Genomic DNA, 20,033 nt, shown 5'->3' with positions numbered 1-20,033 from the left:
ATTTCATCAGAGAACTTTATTATACAGTAATGTATTGTTTCTTATTTAGTTCTTGATCACATATGGTTCCATTGCATACGGACTTGAGCAAGTCTAACTAACAACCGGTCACAGACGAGCGCGAGGCTGGAAAATCACAAATGACCTTGACCCCAAATGTCGGTCACTAGTAGCAAAGTCTCGTCACAACCCCAGACCGAGACAGACAACACAGCACAGAGATGGGCAAAGACTATTTTCGAACTGCAAGTCCATTTTGGACGGGTTTGATAGGTTTTGGATTAGTTTTATTGACAGTAAGTTTGAAGAAGGTGCCCTTTCGAGACGTTGCACGTCACATGATCGTGATTTCAGTGTCTGAGCTTGGGAAAATGAAAGTTGTGACATGGGGTCACGAGGGACAGCTAGCCTAGCGAGCCTAGAGAAATGTACTATTTATGCTTCGCTGGTTAACACTAATGTCGCAATTGGCACCAATCAGAGAACTACAGTGATGTTACAGTTAAGAATTTTGGTCTTCTGTAGATTATATATAAAGTGTGTTTTCCACAGGAATAAAAAATAAATAAAAAAAAATTCTTATTTGCCCAATTTTAAAGGAGATATTTCTACTAGATTTATTTTCACAAATAAAACTTGTTGATACGGGAACATGCTGTTGTAACTAACTTTCAACAGAGACATAAATTTAAATACATATGTAGATCTTGTAGATCAAGACCAGACACCTATATACTAGGAAAAGCATGTTGTACATTTTCTATTATTCGTAAAAAAACAAAATTAGAGATTTACAGTAAATTACTAGCTCACTGCAACTCGTAACCATGCATGAGCTTATGCTGTATCCCCGGCATCGGTGTCAGTGACAGTGTTGGCGTCCCATTCTAAGACTTTAAAGTTTTTGGGTTGAGTTTTTGGAAAGCTTGTAAAACCAAAAATGTACACCTCACACCCTTCTAATTTGGTTTATACATTCATTAGAGGTCTAGGAGTGATGTTATGGCAAAATCATACAGAAAAAATTGTGATTTTTTTTTCGTATTTTACCATTTTGTGGCCTTAACTTTTTTTGGCACCTAAACTCACTTTAAAGTTTTTGGGGTAAGTTTTTGGAAAGCTTGTAAGTCCAAAAGTATACACCGCACACTCTTCTAATTTGGTTTATACATTCATTAGAGGTCTAGGAGTGATGGTATGTGACGTACCATTTCAAAATGACATGCTTATACATGCATAAAAAATGAGTGCATAGTGTGATTGCTGTTGCCGGTGAGCTTCGCAATCATTGATTGCTCTTATTTTCAGATATGGTAATACATTTTAATATCCAAAACAAATAGCTTATATTTATATCATAGGTCCCACATGATATACTGTGGCACCTCAGCTATCAACTTGCATTTGGTAAATGTTCACTTCTCTTTACCTTGGTATTAAAAGTAATGGTAACTTATTGCAGTATTTAGGGTTTGTCTCGGAGGTCTTGGGTTTGATCCCTAGCAGAGGTATTTAAATGATTAGCACCCAAATACACTGACAACTATTAAGAGACTGGCAATTAACTTCAGATTTGCTTTTGCAAACATGCATGTACAAGTTATGTGTCAAAGAAAATGTAAAAACAGGTTTAAATTCTTTCCTGGATGGTCAGTTGCACACTTTTGTGTCCTCATGGGAAAATACTAGGCCTGGGCCTGTGTAATCACATTTTCCAGGATTTCATCTTGTATGATCAACAGTCTTAAATTGAAAATTCTATGCAAGCACATTTCAGATTGTGGAGTTTACATTTACTCAGGATTAAGTATCTTGCTCCAGCACACAGGTATTCAGATTATCTGTTTTCATATTTTTATTACTTGGGGAAACATTTCCTAGATTTTGTCATTTTTGATCGATGAGCACCTTTTGGAATGAAGAAAGTGGTCGGTGCCTAACCATATACAGAGTTATGAGCCCTATTTTTGATGCACAACTAGGTTTTGTGTGGTGATAAAAGAGATGAATTGCAGCCATGACATGCTGATTTTGAAAAAGACCATTTTTAGGGAGAAATTCGCCAATACCATCAACAAATCTTACTATGCTTGTCCCAATTTAATCTTACTTGTAGCTTGGCATATTTATCGGAATAATCCAACAACAAGCCTACCAGGTATGTCTTTTAATAAGCCCACCCATTGCAGTTCAGTAATTCAATAATAATTTTTTATTTCGAAGTAAAGTAAGTCTGTCCCTATTTCATCATAGTTTAAATATATACATTTGCCCCATGGACTTATTACATGATATATACAGTAATTTGAATTATTGATTTTTAATTTTAGATGGCCACATTTGCACCTGATAAGATACCCTGGTATCTTGGTAAGGTGGGAGGACTTGGGCGGTACATGGGGACAGAAAAGCCTGAGCTGACCTGGTACTTGTAAGTTGTTTTTACTATCTTTTCCATGCAACAGTATAGAATACAAAAACAGGAAGACTCCATTTCAAAATTTGCTTGTTTTACTTTCATAAAGAATGAAATGGTATTAAGGTGTAAAATTAATTTATTGAAATGGTATTAACTTGTGAAAAGAATTTAAATATTCAAGAATAATACATGTAAAAGATAAGTACATTAATATTGTCTTCTTAGGTTTTGTAAGGTTCCCTTTTTTCCAGAAAAGTCCATATTATCAAATATGTATTATTTTGGAGATCTATAGCAGCCTATGTTGTCACAGCAGACTGAAGCATGTTCAGGATGACGAGTGCTAACTTAAGCCCATGTAGGACAATATATTGAATTTTCTGAACAGAACTGGGCAACCTCCAGCGTAAATGTTAAATGCAGTCATGTAATTTAATTACAAATGTATTACGAATAAAAAGTCACCACTAGGGCATGACCATCATTATTTGTTCAGTTTTAATTCTACTTACTGGAACAAAAATAATTTAGGGCTTCCTTTTTATGAAAAATATAACTCTCTCATCATTAGCACCACCTCTCCATCATATTAATTAGATTCAACACTATGTTGGATTTCATGGCAAACTGTTCGGTGTCTAGGTACGCGTGCACTTGCTAACACTGACATATTAATGATTGTTTAGAAACGATCACTTGCTCTCGCTTCTGAGAGCACTCTGTATTCTGAACTTGCCTCGGATAACTGCAGTCAAATGTGCCGATATGTATGCATTCAATGTGTTTATGTCAATTGTCTAAAACATCTTTTCACTAGGTTTCTGGCAACCATTGTCATTCATGTAGCAGAAGCTGCCTACGCCTATATGTTGTGTTGGTATGTAGTCTTTACGTTACCATGGTAATTCAGCCATTTGTAGATTATTCTATACCAAATTTTGTCTACAACACAACTTTACCTCATTTACACCAAGTGTTACAAAACAAAGGCTGTTATACTTGCTTTCATGTATAAGATGGAGATAATGGAAAAATTATTATACCCAAGAGCTATGGTCCTTGGTTCCTTTTCTGATACAAATCTTCCTTGTTTTTTCACATGCGTTCACCAATCTTACTAAAATCTGTATCTTTGGAATGATGAATGTCATATACCCGGTATATTAATACTGAAATTTAGTCTTTTGTCAAAGTGTAAACAGAGTTATGACCCCTTTTTACTTTGTTACTGAACACTCTGCCTAATCAACAATCTGTCCCTTCACAGAATTCTTCATATTGTACCTTTCATTATTTTCGATGTACTGAAACTATTCTATCGTCATATTGATAACCTGGTACTTTTGACAGCTATATATATCTTATTGTTCTTTTTAAAACCTCAAATAATTTAGTACATGTAATAGTTTGGAATTGCTAGAGGCATCATCTTCTTTTTCTGTTGATTCAACATTAAAGACAATGTCTTTGATTTCTATTGATGCTTCATGTACATCAAAGACATTGTCTTCTCTTTCTGTTGATACTACATCAAAGAAATCATGAAGGCATCATTTTCACTTCTGTTAATTGGAAATGAAAGACATTGTCTTAGATTTCTATTGATGCAACATGTACATCAAAGACACCGTCTCCACTTTCTGTTGATACAACTTTAAAGACATCGTCTCCACTTTCTGTTGATGCAACATCAAAGACATCATCTTCACTTTCTGTTGACTCTACATCAAAGACGATGTCTGTTGATGCTACATGTTTATCAAAGACATTGTCTTCACTTTCTGTTGACTACATCAAAGACATCATCTTCACTTTCTGTTGACTACATCAAAGACGATGTCTGTTGATGCTACATGTTTATCAAAGACATTGTCTTCACTTTCTGTTGACTACATCAAAGACATTGTCTCCACTTTCTGTTGACTACATCAAAGACATTGTGTCCACTTTCTGTTGATGCAACATCAAAGACATTGTCTCCACTTTCTGTTGATGCAATATCAAAGACATTGTCTTCACTTTCTGTTGATACAACATCAAAGACATTGTCTCCACTTTCTGTTGACTCTACATCAAAGACATTATCTTCACTTTCTGTTGATACAACATCAAAGACATTGTCTCCACTTTCTGTTGATGCAACATCAAAGACATTGTCTCCACTTTCTGTTGATGCATTATCAAAGACATTGTCTTCACTTTCTGTTGATGCAACATCAAAGACATTGTCTTCACTTTCTGTTGATACAACATCAAAGACATTGTCTCCACTTTCTGCTGATGCAACATCAAAGACATTGTCTCCACTTTCTGTTGATGCAACATCAAAGACATTGTCTCGACTTTCTGTTGACTCTACATCAAAGACATTGTCTTCACTTTCTGTTGATGCATTATCAGACATCGTCTTCACTTTCTGTTGATGCAACATCAAAGACATTGTCTTCACTTTCTGTTGATACAACATCAAAGACATCGTCTCCACTTTCTGTTGATGCAACATCAAAGACATCGTCTTCACTTTCTGTTGATGCATTATCAGACATTGTCTCCACTTTCTGTTGATGCATTATCAAAGACATTGTCTCCACTTTCTGTTGATGCATTATCAGACATTGTCTCCACTTTCTGTTGATGCAACATCAAAGACATCGTCTTCACTTTCTGTTGATGCATTATCAGAGATTGTCTCCACTTTCTGTTGATGCATTATCAGACATTGTCTCCACTTTCTGTTGATGCATTATCAAAGACATTGTCTCCACTTTCTGTTGATGCAACATCAAAGACATTGTCTCCACTTTCTGTTGATACAACATCAAAGACATTGTCTTCACTTTCTGTTGATGCAACATCAAAGACATCGTCTCCACTTTCTGTTGATGCATTATCAGACATTGTCGCCACTTTCTGTTGACTCTACATCAAAGACGATGTCTGTTGATGCTACATGTTTATCAAAGTCATTTTCCTCTCTTTCTGTTGATTCTTCATCGAAGACATCATCTTCACTTTCTGTTGATGCAACATCAAAGACATTGTCTTCACTTTCTGCTGATGACATTAAAGAAAAGTGAATATATATCTAAGTGCATCCTACATGTACTTGTATCTCCTGAATGCCTCCTCTCTGATATAGAGACATGGACTTCTATTATAGTCTACATTTTAATGTTATCAAGTACAGCATATTTATTTCAATTTTAAATTTGTATACATTTGTTTTCAGTCGTTTTGATTTAACGTCATCTGCCACAAAGAAATGGACATTTCAAACACTTCTTTTTGGAGTGGCGTCTTTATCCCTTCTGAGGAAATACAAACCACAAGCCGAGTGATGCCTTGTTGATCATCAATGATGAGAGTGGTGATTTCAGGGGAAGCATCTCCTAGACCTTACAAATGATGAATGCATGGCAGTGAAAGAACATATTTTTATTTTAATAGATCAGGGTGAAGTAACAAGATCATAATCATTCAGCTGTGTGGTGAATTTGAAAGTATTGTTTTGAATGAAATACAGTATAATTATGGTATATCTTAATCTAATGATTGTTTGAATATCTTTCTACCTTGGAACAATTCCTTTTCTGATAGATCCTAACAAAAAAATGATAAAAAATGGTCAAGAATGGTATACATTGTCAATTAAATATCACAACCGATTCAAACTTCTTAATCAAGCACATGCTGTACATTTTGATTTCAAACCTTTGTTGTGCTCAAAAAAGTGGTTTGTTTGAACACTTGTGGATTGAATATATTTTATATATTTTATTAATGTTATATCGGTAAGGAAAAGATGATAATAATGTAGAGTAAATGTTTTTATAATTCCTGGGTGTATTTTACCATTTTCTGAAATACGTATTCATGTATCGGCAAATTGTAATGTTGTGGTGTTACCTATCCTGTATAGTTTGACATGACTTGCAGATGTCATTCTATTTGTGCCAAATTTGTGTACTTCTTACATTTCCAAGGAAATTTTCCCATTTTACCTGAAGTATGTTATGAAGTTAAAAAAAACAGTGATTTTATTTGCTGGTGAAGTGCTGAAATTATGTGTGTAAATTCAGTCTTATTTAATGAGTACTGATAAATGTGATTTTTATATGTGATGTGAAGTCTTTTTGACTTATCAAGCATTAGTTACTCACATGGCAGAAAATGTGGTTAAAAATAGATTGTGAACACATAAAACTAAGATTGATCATCGTATTCATTGCCATATTTATAAGGCAATAAGTCAATCTACATGAATTGCAGTTTAAGAGAATTAACACCAAATGTAATTTCATTGTCCTGTACAAAGCCCAGCTTCTGACTTTTGAGTAATATAGGTTGTTGTGATGTTAGCATTCTCACATCGGTCAATTAAGGTGATATGACAGCAGGAAATTATTTATTGTTTGAAATAACAAGATGTAAACCATGTACAATATACTTGTCTTCTCAGCAGTGCTTGTGATAACTGTATGTAATATATTTCATCTTTAAAAGCCTTAGAATCTATTTTCATGTGTATTTTATCTTGTCCCAATTATTATTGATGCAGTGAATTCATTTTTTTCAAACGTATTTGTTGAAATTTTAAAGTCTGTATTATAAACACATTTCTCACATAAATAAATTTTTGCTTGTGAAGAAATATAAAAATCAAATTTTAACATCTTAATTTTTTTCTCATTGTTCTATTTCCTCTTGATTTTGAATGAATAATTTTGAAGTGTAAAATGTAAATCCATGTCCATTATATTTAATATGTTGAATTGTTTCCACCTTACGGTAATGATATGATTTGTAATCAGAGTTTGCTGTCCTCTGCTTTAAAAGCAAAAATATTCAGTATATGTTTATAGAGTTAAATCCGTTTTAAGAAAGAGAATGAGGTATAGTAGCTGTCGGAGAGTTAGAGAATTATTTATAAGAGTGGTCTGTACACAGATTTGACGAGTTATCACATGTAGTACTCCGTATTTTTACTATCAATCAAACTAATTCATACTGATGTTGTCCATGTTGATCACAGCCGACTAGAAAGCTCCATATCATCTCTTAATTCTGTAAGGCAGCTCCAGGACTGTGCATCTTAAACTGTTTCTTGCTTCAACTCAAATTAGGGCTCAGATCTACTTTAATATGCAAGGGATAATGTACTTATCATTACTTCATGTATTCTTGATTTCTAAAAATCAGTTAGTAAAAAGAAATAGAGGATCTTTACAGGAATATCAATAAAGTACGGGATTTATTGATAATTTGCATAGACACAAGTTTAAGATTCCGAGACCCGATATTAGGCCAATAGTATGCTGGAATGAAGGACTAGAATATTTATTGGCATAAATAAACCTAGCTTACACTGATATTTGAATAAAGTGGTAATCAGCACAGTATCTGCAGAACTGACCGAGATCAACTTCGAAGTTGCTGTAGAGCCAGGTGAGAAATACAGGCCCATTGGGCCTCTTGTTAGTTGAAAGTCAATTTTTTTCACAATCTGAACAATAGTGCGACGTCCTGAAGATATTGTTTATTTTTGACGTCATAATAGTGATATGACACATCTTTCAATAATTATGATCTTGCAGAATATGCCAGTTACGTGTAGTAGTAGTTTGAGCAGGTAACTTGAGTTGAGCATGATAGCATTATTATGAATTGTGCTTGAGTTTCAGAATTAAGTATTTTTTCCTCAGGACCATTTTACCCAAATAAATTATCCAATAAATTATAACAACAAGAACATTTGTATTTGATGGCTTTTCTTTATTTCTACACTTTTGTTTCTGATATGGCATGAATATAAATGATAAGAATGATGCATGTACAAGTGTACAATGGGAGCAGAGGTGTACAAAAATCTGTACACTACTGGAATATACATGATAACTCTAGAGGTGTACCACATAAATTTACACTAGAGGTGTTTGTACTAGTTCTAACTCAGTAGAGGAGATATTCACTGTAACAATTAACACAGAATATATGTACACCAGACATTGATGGAGGTTGTAGAACAATGACGGGTATGTTTGGGGGGAAATGTGTTTGTCTGGATATTGTCATTCGTGATATCCAGTCACATGTACTACACGTAAAGGACTATACACAATTGGTAGACCATGTTGGTAGATGATTGGTATAAAGTATAACCTTGTTAGACTGGACATTTTGATACATATGTACACAATATTTTATCAAAACTGTACACTACTTTATATGTACACTATCATATCTGTTATACATATCAAATGACCAGATCAACAAAAGTTACTCAAAGTTTTGTGAAATTTAATAACAAAAAAGAAGTTTAATTATTAATTAGTTTCTAAACAAATGTGTGGAATGAAGATGTTTTCCTGATTTAATTGATCATGATTTATTACAAGAAGCTGACCATAAAATCTGAAAGCATAAGTGTAAATTCAGGCGAGTAAGTAGGGGCTATATGGCTCTAGTCACATCAGACATGGATTGATAGATCCAAGTCTGTGGTCATACACACTGAATACCTAACTCCAAGTATATGTTACACCCTGTATGTGGGACAGGATACACACATGGTTTACAGGACACTGCAAGTTTTAAGTAATGTAATTACATGTCTGTTAGATATACTCTTTAGTCTGGAAAATTGATGTCAAGGATAAAGGAAACAAGCATTTCAATGATGCAGACTGATCCTATATAGGAAACAAACACTTCAGTGATATAGACTGGCCCTTCGAAAGAAATAAGCATTTTGATGATGTTGACTGACAATTCATAGGCGGCAAGCATTTCAATGATGTAGACCAACATTTAATATACAGTATAGAAGAAACAAAACTGTTTCAAGGACCATCACTGGAGATGTAATAACCAAGAGTATGGCAGATACAAATTGGAACTCCACGGCATTCGCACAAAACATCTGACGTAATACTGTAGGTGATATGTAAAGAATTCACTGGAAAATATTTTCTACTGAAATGGCATTATTACAGAACATGTATACTGCATGTAATTTAAAAGTAAATCAAGTTTGTGATCTGTATATTAAACAAAACAATATCTTGACAGTAAAGCATAGGTTACAGGGAGATGCTGATTGCTTTCAGAAAAAGGTCCCCATTATTAAGTTACAAAACAGAAAATTTCATCGAGTCCAATGTGAATCATGATCAGATGTGGTGTAAGTCACATTGCCGGAGTTGTTAGTGTGAGAGCTCTTGTCAAAGAAGCCATTTTGTTTCTGGGATGAACAATTATTACAGTATGCGTCAGTTGAGGAAATTGACGCCTTCACCATTGCACACACCACACACATGACCGTGGATTTATACAGCTCTACAAAGAATACCAATATCTGAATAGGCTTTATTTCACCTTGACAGGAAATATATATATGATAACTGTTGAATGTTAGAACATACACAGAAGTTACATGGTATAAATGGTTAAATATGTTAAAAGTCAGCACCAATGATAAGGGAAGTAACTCCATTAATCTTGTATAGTAAGGGAAGTAACTCCGTCAATCTGTATAGTAAGGGAAGTAACTCCGTCAATCTGTATAGTAAGGGAAGTAACTCCGTCAATCTGTATAGTAAGGGAAGTAACTCCTTGATTTCTGTATACTACATATAGTATGTACTATGAATTTGTTGTAGTTTATCTAAAACTTCAATAAGTTAAGTGTTGCCAGTATTATAATTCTCAAGAAGTTGTCCTAAAACCTGATATGTAATGATTTTCTTACGATTATCATTTACAAGGAGTAAAAAAGGAAATGTAAGATTTCAGACAATACTGACAATGTTTTTGGATTGACTCTTTTGAAAATGCCATCAAACATTCTATGTCAGTTTCTACACTTGAATGTGAAGTTGGCGCAATGCTAGTTAGATACTTATAATTAAAAGAGAAAAGTTAATTCCTTGAGAAAGCCCTATCAAATCAAAATTTAATTAATATTCAAGTTATCAATAAAATGAAGATGTGCCATATTTCTCTTATTCAAAACCCTAATATCAAATAAATAAGCTTTCTTATTCCTGTACCTTGTATAAAGAGACCTGTTACATTTTTTTTGTTCGATATGGCAGAGATAAATATGATAATTATAACACATGTCTATATAAGGCTGTACAAGTGTCCTTATAATTGCACACACATACTGCACTTTTTCTGATAAAACAGTCCTAAAATAGCCCACTTTAAAATTGAATGTGTACTTTTTAAAAAGATTTATTTAGAAGTTTAGCAATTTTTTTATTTTAAATATATTTTCAAAAATACAATAAAGTTTCACTTGGTTGACATCCTTGTTTTAACTCATACACTTGCTAGAATAATCTAAATTTGTTTAAATTCACCGAGGATTTAATGAAGGTATCAGAACACACAACAAAACATCGTATACATACTTGCATAAGTTTTGAACACCACATATTTCAACATGAACAAGTTACCACCTTCCTACGATATTGGAGTCAAGGGGAGATAATTATGATAAAACGTTTTTGCACATCGAAAACAATAAATATGCAAAGTAATAGAAGCAGTAAAACTTAAAAGCCAGTCTCCATTAATTAAAACTTAAAAGTCAGTCTCAATTAAAACCGGAAAAGCCTGTCTCAATTAATTAAAACTGAAAAAGCTAGTTTTATTTCAGGAATTGATATTTAAGAATACACAATAAACACATAAATTACAATGTACAAATGTTTCACATTAAAATTTGTTTAAAAATAATATATATATACATGTTAAGTACTGTACATTATAGTAGGGTTTTTCACAATTTCTATAATACAACATACTTTGTGTACATTTGAGATATACAACTTATTTTACACTGAAATGCAGTTTAGTAACATCAATATCAGAACTATGGGGTAATACGGAGGGTGGTCAATACACATGATAATTGGTAACATTTCTGAATAAATTTGACGAATAGAAAACCTGCGTCAAACTATGTTGCCTAGTTACATGGATAAAATACTGATACCTAACTCTTCCCACATAGCTTCCTCCAGCAAAAATCTAGACATCAGTCATCTAAACTTTGAGGTGGGGAAAAGACTTCATTTTCATTTGTGAACTAATACCTGCTTGTTGTATAACTAATACCATAACTTGTAATTTGTATGATAAAGCACTTTTGTGGTATTTTAAAGATATGTCACTAACTTTTTAACACTAATTGGAACACATCAATCATGCTGGATACTAACTTATGTTCTTCTTTCAGTTTTGTACAATAGCAAGTTTCATACATATATATATGTGTGTGTAGATTTAAACAAATCATTTGGATATCCTTATCAGTAAAAGAACAGAACATCTCATAGTCCAAAATGCACTGTATATTATGCTGAACACAACCGAAGTGAAATGAAAATGAAATTGAATTCTTTTCTTTTTTTTAAATGCATAATTTTGATATAACCTTTTACAATACTATTTGTGGTACATTAAATTAAACAAACATCAACAAGAAAACAGCAATATTTAGGATTCTGACAATACCCAGAAGAAATACCTCACCACAATTTTGTATCAGAAAGGGAGACAACTCCATCATAGTAATTGACTTTGATGATAATGTATTAATTGTCAGGATAACCAGCAGTAAAAGGAAAAGATGACTGGTTTTTCTGTGTGACTTATAGAGCGGGTAAGGCACGTGTCAGGAACAGTGAATATATGGTCCAACACATGTGACAAAAGGGAAGAAAATGTCCACGACTGACTAGGTAAGGAGATAAAAATTTGTACATTTACTATTATTTTCACTTAGTACATATTCTAACAGAAGTAAAATCTTTTCCATCCCATGTCATGAAATGACAATTACAATCTCAAATCACATTCATGACATCCATGCATCTGACCCGCAAAGGATTGTACCTATAGTGCCCAGTGATTTTTTTGACTTGTCAATTTAAGAAAAAAGTGCACACTATACGTGAATATGTACAGTACACATTCATAATTATTCTACTTTTAAACACTTTTCTATTTGTAAATCCTAAATCAATTACAATTGTGCCTGTAGTCAAATGAGAAAATGTTTTTTATACAATCTAATAAAAAAATAAAATTGATATGTTATATAATGTCAAAAGTTCAAGCTAAAATAGCCAGACAGATTGTTAAAACCCGGTATTATAAGATGGTCTGGTATGTCCCTTTTGTCTCAGGATTTGAACCACTGGACAAAAAAACACAGAACATTTGTTTTTCAGAATGTTCTTAGAACTTATGTGTTAGAAAATTTGGTGTAACATTTCTTCCTACCTGATACTAAACTGCTCAATGTATCAAAATTGAACATTGTATTCTTTGGTGTCGGTGCGTCAGCAGCTTAGCCTTGTTGTCAACAGTAATTGGTATGAATGATTAACATTTCCATAAAATCAACATTAATTTGATATAAAAAAATATGACTAGTGCAATATTACAACTTAATATTCTATCAAACATGATTAAACAATTATACAATAAAATAGCCCTATACAACTGTGAATATTTTTGTGACTTTTAGTAACACTGATATGCATGGTTGAGAATTAGCCTACATATCTGTATTAAAAAATACATTTATAAAGCATCACTATTTTCTCAACAGGATGCATTAACTTTCTGTTAATTAATTCACAATAGTTTAATACTTTACAATAGCCACAAGTTAGCCATATCTGCCCTGAAGACCACCTCTGCTTTACAAAAACCTGTCTACGAAGACCACCTCTACTTAACAGGAACCTGTCTATAAAGACCACCTCTGCTTAACAAGAACCTGTCTATAAAGACACCTGTTTAACAAGAACCTGTCTATAAAGACCACATCTGCTTAACAAGAACCTGTCTATAAAGACTACATCTGCTTAACAAGAACCTGACTATAAAGACCACCTGTTTAACAACAAACTGTCTATAAAGACCATCTATGCTTAACAAGAAACTGTCTATAAAGAACATTTCTGCTTAACAAGAACCTGTCTATAAAGACCATCTGTTTAACAACTGTCTATAAAGACCATATCTGTTTAACAAGAACCTGTCTATAAAGACACATGTTTAACAAGAACCTGTCTATAAAGACCGTATATGCTTAACAAGAACCTGTCTATAAAGACCATCTTTGTTTAACAAGAAACTGTCTATAAAGAACATATGTTTATCAACAACCTGTCTATAAAGACCACATCTGCTTAACAAGAACATGTCTATAAAGACCACCTGTTTAACAACAAACTGTCTATAAAGACCACATCTGCTTAACAAAGACCTGTCAATCAAGACAACCTTGGCTTAACAAAAACCTGTCAAAAAAGACCACTGATTTCAGTTTAAAGTCCACTTTCCTGTGTTCTGTTGAGCGGCCTTTATATACAGGTTTGGCTGTATAATTCTGTTTTAGGCCTTTTTTTTTTTTTTTAATTTGCCTCTTTCAGCAAATAAACATTTTAACAGAACATTTTAGTTGAAAAAAGTTCTATTATAAAAATACGAATGCCACTCAAATGTGTAAACAGAGGTACAGTGTACCTCTGTGTCGGTCAACACCACACGGGGAATTACCTCTGTGTCGGTCAACACCACACGGGGAATTACCTCTGTGTCGGTCAACACCACACGGGGAATTACCTCTGTGTCGGTCAACACCACACGGGGAATTACCTCTGTGTCGGTCAACACCACACGGGGAATTACCTCTGTGTCGGTCAACACCACACGGGGAATTGGGACAAATTCCAACTCACAGTTTCTGTTTTAAAAATACTGGAATTACAATATTATTCTTAAATCAAATTCCAATGGTTATGTTTTAACTTTATTAAAAATTAAATAACAGATTTTGAGATTGAAGCCTGATCTAATGTGTACAAACTAAACATGTCGACCATTGACATACGGTTATGGACAAACATGTACCTACATACATATGTACCTAAAACATCCAGCTATACATCTACATACAGGTATACATAATATATACCTAGTATCTATTTCACATTTCACTAGTTGCATTAAGATATTATGCATAGTTCAGGGAGAGGCAGACATCAAATCTCCACAAATCACTTTACCGGTAACATTGAGATTGTTTTGAGAATTGGACGACCTTGTCAAAGCTTTTTCCTGCATCTCCAAAAACATTATGAAAATAAAATTTCAGCATTTAACTTTTATTTTAGATCTTGGGTAATGTTAAGATTATAGTGTATTGTAGTTATATATAATATATTGTAATTATGATAATATACCAGTAGTGTATACTAAAATCTAGTTTGGGTCTTGGATAACTATTCAGATTATAATATTGTGAAATATGTAATTTTAAAGCAAACATACATCTTCAAGCATTTTAAAATTTCATTTATGTGGGTCTCCAATGAATTATAATTACAGGGTCTTTGAGCATTATATCAAAGCATTACACTCAGTGTTACATATATCACAAATCACATTATCATTATCAGCACTCTTAAAAATATCAGACTGATATGTCTGACAAGAATGCTACGATTTCATTTACTACTGCAGTACAATTTAGTGACCACCTCCTGACCCCGATTCTGAATTGTAAATAATTACACAAATAATCACTTTAAAAGATATTTTTCTAAACTCCCGGCTGAAACTTTTGGTAAATAATTTGAATACAAATTAATACTTTGATAATACATTCCATATATTAATAAACATGTATATAATTTAATGGTTAAAAATCATAACATTAAAAATATTTCCCTTTATATAAATCTGATGTCCTCACCTATTTTAAAATGATGTACAGGGTAAAGTATATTAACATGTAACCGATTACAAGAGGTGAATTTCATTCAAAATCAGTCTCCCTTCATTCAAACTAAAAAATATTTAAAAATTGATTATGTATCACTGTTATGACTGGTTTCAGACACGACAAATTTTTTACACAATTGTTCGAAAAAAAAGTCTGATATATAGTTTAAACATGATCACATTCACAGTGCAACCATACACATGATGCAGTCTTGCCGTGTTAAAACACCGAAACACTAGTCATCGTAAAACGCACCATATAATCAAATTCTTCGTCACAAAATTCACAACATGTTTTATCCAGGAAATTTCCAATTATGCTCATTTCAACTATATTGATATTTCCTCATTTATGTATAAAAAGTCATCACTGTCCTATGTCTGATTAGGTTTCTGAATATCAGGTTATGCTAATTCATGGTGATCACAAATGTTCCTGGAGTGGTAGGCGACAATATGGCTGACTCAGCTAGGTGTTACGATGACGGGCAGACACACAGGTTTTGATTGGCTGCCGGTGGTTAGTGCTATGACAATTGGTTACTATCCATCCTGCTGAAAAGTCGAACACGGCGAGAACTGTTTGTAGCATGGTTAATCACTTCCATCCACCTAAAAATAAATAGAATCTTGTTATTTAGTGTTAGTTATCTTGAGAAAGGATTTACATAATGTATTGAGGTTGAGGTAATGCCGAGAATGAAATTTTCAGCCCTGAACAAGTCTTAGAGATAGTATAACCGGTTAGTTCTCAAGATCACCTCAGTCGAGGGCTGACATAGCATAATGAAATCTCCACAGAGGCAAAGCTGAGAATATTTTATTACAGAATAGTAGTCCTGACTGAAATGAATCTATCTCACACACATATAGGTAATAAATCACAGGTATTTAATAGATTCTCTCATCAAAATTATATTTAAACAATACAAACTACCATTAAGAACTGTTCAACTGAATATCTCACTTCTGGGTCAGAAACACAGTTGTACAAGTCACTGTAGGTCATATGTTGCTTAAAGATTCAGACAGATTGACCTCAGACAAAGGAATCTAGCCCCGGTTAACATACTAGATTTACCTGTCTCATTTATGAGAAAACTATGTATAGTTTAGGTAAAATACAGACAATACTATGAGACTTGTGATTTAGGGTAAAGTATCTTAGCTACCACAATACATGTACTACCATGACTGTTTCCCATTCACAGGCCATTCACTGTGAGATTAACACATGAAGGCTGTCATCTATAGATTTATATTTGAAAGGCCTATTGCTCTCAGATTAACAGATGAACAGCTGTCCTCTATAAAATTATATCTGAAAGGCCTATCACTGTGAGATTAACAGATGAAGACTTCCTCAATAAAGTTATATCTGAAAGGCCTATCACTGTCAGATTAACAGATGGATAGCTGTCCTCAATAAAGTTATATCTGAAAGGCCTATCACTGTCAGATTAACACATGAAGGCTGTCATCTATAAAGTTATATCTGAAAGGCCTATCACTGTCAAATTAACAGATGAAGAGCTCTCATCTATAAATTTATATATGAAAACAATCCAGGATTTCTTACTGAATTCCATTACCTCTAAAATAAAATAACTTCTGTAGCTATGGCATTTTTAATTCTGACCCACCTCTCAAAGGTATACTCGCTCTCCGCCCTGAAGAAGTACACATGATTTTTGAACTGGAGTTTAAAGACGTGGTCTTTGTGTATCCCGTCCTCTTCCTCTGGAGTGTTGACAGCGTAACCTAGCAACGGCAGGCTGGCCAGGGGAAAATCATCCTGGGACAAGGACAAAATAAAGATATCTAATCACCAGATTCATTTTTACTGGAGAGAGTAACCTCTATAGTAGCCATTGTTTAATGCTTATTCATCTCTAGAAATATACATTTAAGTTACGTTCATCACAAGAAAAAAGTGAAAAATATTCGTCTCTAGAAATGTGCACTTAAATTACATTGATCACAAGAAAAATGCCATCCATCTGCATCACTCACTTGGATAATCCAGTAAACATGGCAAAATACTGTCATATAAATTATATTACATCTATTTTCAGTCTTTTTTAGCTTGCTCTCCCAACAATGTTTCAAACCAGATGTCAACCAAAATCCTGTCATTCTTAAAGTTTTTTGACATATTTTCCTATTGAGACATAAAACACACAAGCTCACAAACAAGGAGGTCAATGTTTTACCTGATAAGTTTTGTAGAAAAATAGACAAAAGTTTGTGAACACCACCCAGAGTTTCTGCCAGCCGTTGCTGTTCTTGAACTTGCGCAGCAGGTAACCACTCAGTTGATTCTGTAAAGTCAAACGTTCAATGATAAAAAAGTCTGATACCATTGCATCTATGTCATCACACAAATTCATACGTAAGAGTAGCATTAGCTCTAACAACACTATATTTTTAAAGTTGTGTGTCTTTTTTTTTTTTTTTTTTTAAAGCTATATGCTCATTACTCTCAAAACAACAGAGGTAGCATTCTACTGATTTTTTTCGTAATGAAATCATCCCCTTTTGATTTGCGTGATCTGCATTATACAATCTGCATTGAAATATTTTTAGCGAGGCAGATTACAGCAAGCAATCCACAGCCCTACTCTCTGGTCAAACTTTGGTATCATAAATAAACAAAGGCCAATAACTCCATATATTTTGGACCTGTGACCTCAATTAAGTATGCGACACTCCCACATCCCCAGTCTTCGCCTGCAAATTTTGACAGTTGTTCGTGATGTTGTGTAGCCATCATGGCACGAGCAAGGTGACAGACCTACAACTACTGACCAACCGGCCCTTCGTACCTTGACCGCCTTGTCATGGTCCCGCATGCTAACACTCGTGTTTCTATGCCAACACACATGCATCGTGGTGTTGGCTCGGTGCTGGATCTGTTTTTCAGGCGGTGACCCATTCACCTCTCCACTCTGACCTTCACCTTCGACATTTTCTGATGAACCTGTGGAAATATGGCCAATAAAATCAATGAAAACTTTTTCACTGACTGCATGTGGTAGTCAAAACCCTTCAACTTGATACTGGAAAGCTACATGCAGATGAAAGTTGGAACCTTTTTCACCAGATACTGTAAATGACTGAGATTTAGTTTATTTATCCTTCAATAAGCTCCCTTCCTTTGTGTAAAAGTACAGTATCATATTTATCGTCAAATTTAATATTACAGTTTTGAAAGAGTTTATTTGTGAACCACTTTAAGATTACAATTCATGTGTCTGCAAAACCGTAGAGGCTTATTTGTAGACTGTGGCCTATTTGTGGACATGGGCTTTTTATTTGTTAACAGGAGCTTATTTGTGGACATGGGCTTATTTGTGGTCAGGGGCTTATTGTGGACAGAGTCTTATTTATGGACAGGAGCCTATTTGTGGACATGGACTTATTTGTGGTCAGGGGCTTATTGTGGACAGAGTCTTATTTATGGACAGGAGCCTATTTGTGGACATGGACTTATTTGTGGTCAGGGGCTTATTGTGGACAGAGTCTTATTTATGGACAGGAGCCTATTTGTGGACATGGACTTATTTGTGGTCAGGGGCTTATTGTGGACAGAGTCTTATTTATGGACAGGAGCCTATTTGTGGACATGGACTTATTTGTGGTCAGGGGCTTATTGTGGACAGAGTCTTATTTATGGACAGGAGCCTATTTGTGGACATGGACTTATTTGTGGTCAGGGGCTTATTGGCAAATAAAGACACTAATAGGAAGGGAAGACATTTCTCATTAGAGTCTTTTTGCATTTGTCAGAGTCATGAGAGAGATTGCAACTTAATGCATTCAGGGCACAGGAAAGGCAGTGGGAAACATGGACACATGGAGGGGACCATTTTCCAAGTCAGGAATACTAAACTTACTTGTGGAGGATTTCAGACTAGAATACTTCAGTTTATCATCATTCCTGTTTTTAGCTTGGATAATGGCTTCATTTAGATCCTCTATCCACTTATCTTTTTCCTCTTGAGAACTACAACATAGACATCACATTAATACACATGGTAATGTCAGAGAAAGAGTTTTAAAATTTCATTTAAACATTGAATATTTGATTTTTTTTTAGCTTAAACTTCTTATGCTGACAATAATTTATATAACATGCATAAGCATCAAAATGTTTTCCAGATTTTGTCGGTCATTAAAACAAAGCGAGAGGCAAACTCCACTCTCCAAATAAGAATAAAATGCTGAAAACAGGCAAGTAAATCTTTCAAAACTTACTGAACCAAAATGGTATTTATGAAATATTATGTATCACAAATACATAATCATGATTATAAAGCTTACAAAGTTTCAACAAGATTGTCAAAACTAAATGTGGGGCACACAAAGTTTACGATGGCTGAAAGGTGAACACCATGCCATATTTCATTCAACATTCAACATGTGCATAAGAACACTCTAGATAGAAGTTTCTTGATTCTACTAAACAGACCATCTATATATATTAATGGTCGGTGATTACCTAGCTGCCACTAAGATACACTTGTTGCCACCATATATTGCAAAGCTGTTGGCGACAGCCATCTTGGCATGATCGGACTCCTCTACCTGTAAACAGAGATGGTTAAAGTTAGTTTTATAATAAAGAGCAGAAACTGTTGGTAATATGAAGCTCAATCAAGTTTTTATATTATTTATTTAACACCCTAACTCCTCTGTCTATTCTCGCAAAAAAAAAAAAAAAATCCTGCTAAAGAAAGGAATTTGTCCCCTAAATAGCTCTTTAAGGGACAATCAGTTGTTTATTTATCAAGAAACTTCACCAAAT

General features: G+C 33.9%; 2 protein-coding genes across 6 annotated transcripts in view; one reads left to right on the top strand and one right to left on the bottom strand.

The window, feature by feature from the left end:
• The first annotated feature begins 157 nt into the window (after positions 1 to 157).
• Positions 158 to 8,168, top strand: LOC117342300 (transmembrane protein 254-like). The gene is made up of 4 exons (XM_033904401.1): positions 158 to 296; positions 2,331 to 2,431; positions 3,237 to 3,296; positions 5,649 to 8,168. The coding sequence occupies exons 1-4, from the start codon at positions 222 to 224 to the stop codon at positions 5,755 to 5,757; spliced, it is 345 nt and encodes a 114-aa protein (XP_033760292.1). The 5' UTR covers positions 158 to 221; the 3' UTR covers positions 5,758 to 8,168.
• A 2-nt stretch (positions 8,169 to 8,170) lies between these two features.
• The window catches only part of LOC117342299 (FERM, ARHGEF and pleckstrin domain-containing protein 1-like), a 100,590-nt gene continuing 88,727 nt past the window's right edge, over positions 8,171 to 20,033 (bottom strand). For 3 of the 5 annotated variants that reach the window (XM_033904397.1, XM_033904399.1, XM_033904400.1), the window contains 6 exons: positions 19,728 to 19,813; positions 19,123 to 19,232; positions 18,052 to 18,206; positions 17,440 to 17,547; positions 16,870 to 17,021; positions 13,973 to 15,838 (listed from right to left, as the gene is read on the bottom strand). In XM_033904397.1, the coding sequence (XP_033760288.1) occupies positions 15,754 to 15,838; positions 16,870 to 17,021; positions 17,440 to 17,547; positions 18,052 to 18,206; positions 19,123 to 19,232; positions 19,728 to 19,813 (696 nt within the window). In that variant the 3' untranslated portion in view covers positions 13,973 to 15,753. The other 2 variants (XR_004535779.1, XR_004535780.1) reach the window with 2 other exon arrangements.

This window comes from Pecten maximus, chromosome 14 (assembly GCF_902652985.1).
Source record: "Pecten maximus chromosome 14, xPecMax1.1, whole genome shotgun sequence".
NCBI lineage: Eukaryota > Metazoa > Mollusca > Bivalvia > Pectinida > Pectinidae > Pecten > Pecten maximus.
Note: the sequence above shows the minus strand (reverse complement) of the source record. Positions and strands in the feature narration are given on the sequence as shown.

What these genes read in the sequence shown, in the direction of transcription:
- LOC117342300 (XM_033904401.1), top strand. Translation starts at nt 222, where the DNA reads ATGGGCAAAGACTATTTTCGAACTGCAAGTCCATTTTGGACGGGTTTG. An exon ending in TTGGATTAGTTTTATTGACA is followed by an intron (nt 297 to 2,330) that starts GTAAGTTTGAAG and finishes TTTTAATTTTAG; the next exon opens with ATGGCCACATTTGCACCTGA. An exon ending in CCTGAGCTGACCTGGTACTT is followed by an intron (nt 2,432 to 3,236) that starts GTAAGTTGTTTT and finishes TCTTTTCACTAG; the next exon opens with GTTTCTGGCAACCATTGTCA.